General features: G+C 31.1%; 1 protein-coding gene across 2 annotated transcripts; it reads right to left on the reverse strand.

Moving 5' to 3' along the window:
* Nucleotides 1-1286: 1286 nt before the first annotated feature.
* LOC145001542 (aluminum-activated malate transporter 8-like) lies at nt 1287-5199 on the reverse strand. 2 transcript variants are annotated; one of them, XM_078960914.1, is made up of 7 exons: nt 4888-5199; nt 4475-4615; nt 4080-4352; nt 3879-3976; nt 3182-3325; nt 2593-3077; nt 1287-1755 (listed from the first exon to the last, which is right to left on the reverse strand). In XM_078960914.1, the coding sequence occupies exons 1-6, from the start codon at nt 5177-5179 to the stop codon at nt 2622-2624; spliced, it is 1404 nt and encodes a 467-aa protein (XP_078817040.1). In that variant the 5' UTR covers nt 5180-5199; the 3' UTR covers nt 1287-1755; nt 2593-2621. The 2 variants fall into 2 exon arrangements, with proteins under 2 accessions (XP_078817040.1, XP_078817038.1); XM_078960912.1 differs by lacking the exon at nt 1287-1755 and having other exon boundaries at nt 2578-3077.
* Nucleotides 5200-5610: the final 411 nt, after the last annotated feature.

The raw sequence follows: 5610 nt of genomic DNA on the forward strand, positions 1-5610 counted from the left end.
TTAAATATATGTATCTTTAACTATATGTATTTTCATGTACCCAACATAGAAGTATAGAACCATGAACAATGAAATCCAACAACCAAATTTGCTCCACTTAGACGTTCACTTCTGAAAAAATTATATTATGTACCTGTTTTTCATGGTTCACAACAACGCAACAGTATGAGAAAATAAGATTAAATATTACAACCGAAGGCCACTTAGAATAACCAAACTAATAAAATATAACATACCCAAATAACAACAAATTAAAAATACACAGATCCATGATAAACAATTATTACAAGAAAGATAAACAAACATTCATCTCGAATATTTTAATGCACGTAAAAGAGACATTACTTGTACCATAACTTACACGTATCTCATCTACAAAATTAATAATATAAAAATATTGATAATAATATCCTCATCTACACAAATATTTTCCCTTTTTATTCCTCAAGTTAATCTTAACTCATTTGCCATATATATAGACCATCATAGCCTACCATATACAGTTTTACAAAAAAATTTAAAAACAAGGTACCTCATAACCTATCCCATAACCTATATAGACTTACATGGCATGACTAATGTAAGCTACTATAATAAGAATGGCACGCAAACAAACACACATATGTGCACATTAATAACAAAAAAAACACCTGTCATTTCACCTTACTATATAATAACAAACACAGCCTACGAAACACATACACTAAGCAAATTACTAATTCCAACCTAAAAACAGAACAAATGAAGAACGAAGAACTTAACGGCGTCCTCCTCGCACTTATCGCTTACCTCCGAGAGATAGCAGACATTATAGAGGCAGCTCGGACCAAATTACAAGAGGGATTCACCATGGAAGATAGCCCTCGTACCACCATCTCCACACAGCCAGACCACCCCAATTCGAAAATCCTTAAAAATATCCTTGAAGATTCCACAATCGAGGACCAGTCCATGGAGGACAATATCTCCTTCATGCTTGGATCAATCCATAAAAGGATTGGAAAGTATAAACGTACAATGAAAGAGTCGGATAAGTAAAACGTACCTTGTATTTACCTTGTAATTACGTTTTTACCCAATAAAATTCCATAGTAATATATAAATAAATGGAATATTAGAGTTACTATCTTTTAACCATACGTTATAATCTAACTCAAGTTAATACATTTCATACTATTCTTTCTTACTTTTATCATCTACGGACCCACATATGTATATACAAAACACTAAAGTATATTCTCCCTCAAAACTAAATTCCAACATTAGAAACTCATCATTACAAACGTTGTCCTTATCCATGCAGTAGTCAGACAATACACACGTACAAAATGTAAGCGTTATAAATAACACCAACCAGCTACATCTGACTATATAACAAGCAACATCTGAAATCATATCATACAAAATCAAAGACTATATAACAAATCAAAAGAAAACACAAAATGGACACAAGAACCACAACCTTGATCAGAGGCCAAAAGAATGATGCAATCCATTGTCACAAGAATTCTACACCAAGAGCAGGTAAGACTTGACGACCTGAAAATAACCCACACCAACTTGACAAACGACCTTCACACCAGACTGCAAACAATCAACAACCTGAACAACGATCCAGACTCAACCTTCAAATCCTTCACCCTAAGAACTCTGCTCTCCTGCAGTTCTTCCGACCAGCTAATGAGGGAAAGCTTAAATCACTCTATCACACTTACGGAGACAACTATAACTATGCTCCAACACATGGTCCAGATTCTGTAGGGTGGAAACATATAACCAAAAACCAAGTTAAACAAACCGTTCATCATCCAGTTTTTGTTATAGAAACGGTTGTTTATCTATATTACCCTAAGTAGAAATATATGTGTAAACATCTTAACATCTACTCCTATGTCAACAACTTTCATTTGTGTTTAATTCAATACAATTGCTTCGTCTAAATATAATTTTGCAAGAACATTGTTTACTTTTTATCAATAAAATGACATGTGCGTTGCACGGGCCTTTTCCTAGTTATATTTAATGCAAAACTAAAAACTTGTAAATGGCATCATCTAGATAGCCCACATTACCCGTTACAGAACATATATGAAGTATCAATCGTTAAATACTAAAAATATTTTTGGACCAAATTGTCAAGTTCCATGGTATGGTCCTCTAGTGATTATTTTAATAGAGTTATAAGCAAACCTCAAAATATTTCTTTTTCAAGATTTTATAGATTGTTTTTTTTAAACCGCATAATATATTAAAAAAAACATGTACTTACAAGACGCTAGAAGTAGAAACAATAGATTGTATTTATATAGCAATAACATAACGGTTATATAATATAAATAGAAACAATTTACCATTTAACACATCTTTTTATTAAATTTTTAACAAAATTCATGTTAGTAATTAGTCCGATCACTAGATCATCCCAATATGATATAAATTAGTCGGGAATCATTATATTATATTATATTATATTATATATATATATATATATATATATATATATATATATATATATATATATATATATATATATATATATATATATATATATATATATATATATATATATATGTTCACTAATTACTCTTTTACTTCTATCCATCTTCTGTTCTTGTGAGTTTTCATCCTCTGTTAAGACTAGCAACAGTTATAGCGACAGATTCTCTATTCTTTCCACCATTAGCAGGTTCTAGAGGTCCACCATCATTAAGAAAGTTCGGTTTTTCTTTTTTGTCTAATTTAGTGTTCTTGGATTTTTTGAAGTGAGCTTGTTTAGCAAGTTCTTCAATGGCCTCTGAGATTGTTTCAACGCGGTTTATGACGTCAACTAGTATTGAAGTGACGGCGATAACGGGTATGGTGTCAATGATATCATGTTCTCCCACCATTACAGTTTGTAACATCGTATTGAGTTCTTCTTTCGCCTTTTTGCAACTTTCCATATGAATGGCAGATGCAGAACCAGAAGGATGCATCATTAGTTTTATCGACAACCCTAATTCTTTCATGGCTTTTCCTACTTCAGAGCTCATCTTCATACATGGTTCTTTAATTGTTTTCTGAAATTCTGAGGGAGCCTATAACATCATTAACAACATTAATAAGCAACTAAGCAAGACATAATGAAATCTTTTTATTAGTTTAAGTAATATGCATATATATGAAATACAGGATCTCATACTTCGGTTTTTCTATCGAGGTATCCGTTAAGAGCTTCAATATGGTATGCACATTGTCGTGTCAATGCTCCGATCATCAGGTATTGTTTCCATGGATGACGAAATCGAAAATTTCCATGTCCTACTTCCCACCATGCGAAATTTGCCTATGGTATACAAATATGCTTTGATTAATATTGGTATACAAATATACTTTGATTAATTATTCATCTACTAGATACACATATATAGCATATTTTAAAAGAGAGCTAATCACAGAATTTAATGACCATATGTTGTTCAAAAACAATAAAAAAAACATTTTTTTTTAAATAAATTGCACAATTTGATTACTTTATCTAAAAGGATATAATTTTTTTTGGAGCTAGTTGCGTCTTTTGTTCCATATATCCGAGTCCCAAATCTCATTTTTCACTGAATTTTTTCTGTGTAAATTCGTCTTCAAACGTTTTATTTTTTGAACAAAGTTTTTGGTAAATGAATATTATAATATTAACTTTAGTGTTATATTATTCTTTTACACCAAAATGATGATAAATTTTATTTTGTTAATTTTTATTTATGTTTATTTTGTTCTAATCTATAAAAAAGACTAGAGATTCCTTAGTGCCATATCATCATATCATATAGCTATTTTTATGATTACCCCTCTAAATAGAAAACTAAAAAGATTGCATATAGTATATAGTGTGTTCTAACCAGGGATTCCTCAGTGGCTTTAGAATTAAGGACGCTTTTATAAGATGCAAGCGATGGTTTGTCACCTTCTGTTATTCTGAAGTATTCACCTCCAAATCCTATAAAACAACTTTTAAATTAATAGCGTTCTATTGAATTGTATTTATAACAAATAAAAAGAAACTTAAAAAAATCAACCATTTATAAACTAAATTCCCGAACCTTCTAGGAAATTCGCAAGCTTTTCCAAATTTTCACCAATTAGTTGATGAAGATCTTCACCAGCCCATACTGGGCAAACACACATGGAGATGATAATACAAGTTGCACCACCGAAAAGAATAGTTGATAATCGCTTATGAGCAAGCTCAATGATTCTTTCAACTCGATAACCCGATACAGATACGAGGCTAAAAGTCAGGATAAATATCAGAACCCCATAATCGTATCTTCTTTTAATGTTGGGAATGAATCTTGAAAAAGTGGCAGCACCAACTGTATCATATGTTTCAAAATCAAATTTCACATTAAATATAATAAACTTATATATAAGTTGTATATTTATCTAATGCATGCATGTATACAAACAAACATTGTAAAACAAGCATATTAATTACCTAATATGAAGACAAGACAACCAAGAACAATGGGTTTAGCGGTTGTCCCGAATAGGCTAGCAAAGGATTCAGCACCGATGCCTAATGCACCAGCTAGTAGCGTCGCGAGACCTCTATTCATTCCTTTACATAAAGTCGCACCTAGTAAAATGAACCAATATTTTAAAAATAGGAACATTTACAATTAATATATGGGTAAATACTTGCCACGTTAACTAAATTACAATGTTGATATATAGTTCTTATTTTTTGGATTGTGTATGCGTGTAAAAGACCGAAAGCGGATAAGAATGTGTAGTTGGTTAGTGAATCCATATATGTAACTTTTTGTATTTTTGGTTACTAGTTCTTTAATAAAATAGTTTGCTTGTTCAAAAACAAATCAAATTACAATATTAATAAAAATTACTCACCTACGGTGTATTCAAAAACAACAACGACAGTTAAGATAGCCCACATTCCAGCATCGCCCATTCCATTGTAGAGTGGTTGGAGATAGTAAACCATTGAGACAAGAGTAATCGCTAATGCTACCTTCAATGAGTGCGCAATTCTTCTAGGGTCATCGACCCCTATGTTCTTAGCTTTGATTGAAAAATCCACTATGACATGTTTGATCTTTGAAGAAGAGGTTGCTAAGGCTTTAGGGAAAGTTAAAAGGGTGGTAGGCTTTTGTGGTGGTGAAGGGGAAGAAGCATTCTCCATGGCTATGCTATAATGAAGAGGAAATGAAAGATTGCTTATCAAGTGAAATGAGGTTGGACTGATATATAAGTAAGTTGAATTCTAATAAAGTTATATTGAAATTTAAATTTGATCATATAATAAAAATATGTATTTTATATAAATAGTAAAAGGTGGCTACTACTTTTGATTATTCATGAATAAAAGTAAGTACACATAAAAGTTTTATTGTATGCTTTAACACTACGTTAATTAAAATCATTAGTAATTTGGGTTTTTAATTTTACCTTTATATATAATATACATTATGAACCAGCTGTTCTGGCTTCTTTTTGTTTGTGGTGAGTGGAAGTACAGATTTTGCCTTTTGAATTTCTTTAATAAAATGTTCACAATTTTGTTTAATGAAAAGATGTGAATTTACTTGTAAAATATTAATGGTAAACTGATTT

The sequence above is a fragment of the Lactuca saligna genome, chromosome 6, assembly GCF_052625555.1.
Source record: "Lactuca saligna cultivar CGN05327 chromosome 6, ASM5262555v1, whole genome shotgun sequence".
NCBI lineage: Eukaryota > Viridiplantae > Streptophyta > Magnoliopsida > Asterales > Asteraceae > Lactuca > Lactuca saligna.

Coding starts and splice junctions, on each gene's coding strand:
- LOC145001542 (XM_078960914.1), bottom strand. CDS start 5,179: ATGGAGAATGCTTCTTCCCCTTCACCACCACAAAAGCCTACCACCCTT. Junction 3,977..4,079: donor GCTTGCGAATTTCCTAGAAG/GTTCGGGAATTT, acceptor GTTGTTTTATAG/GATTTGGAGGTGAATACTTC. Junction 3,326..3,878: donor AAGCCACTGAGGAATCCCTG/GTTAGAACACAC, acceptor TGTATACCATAG/GCAAATTTCGCATGGTGGGA.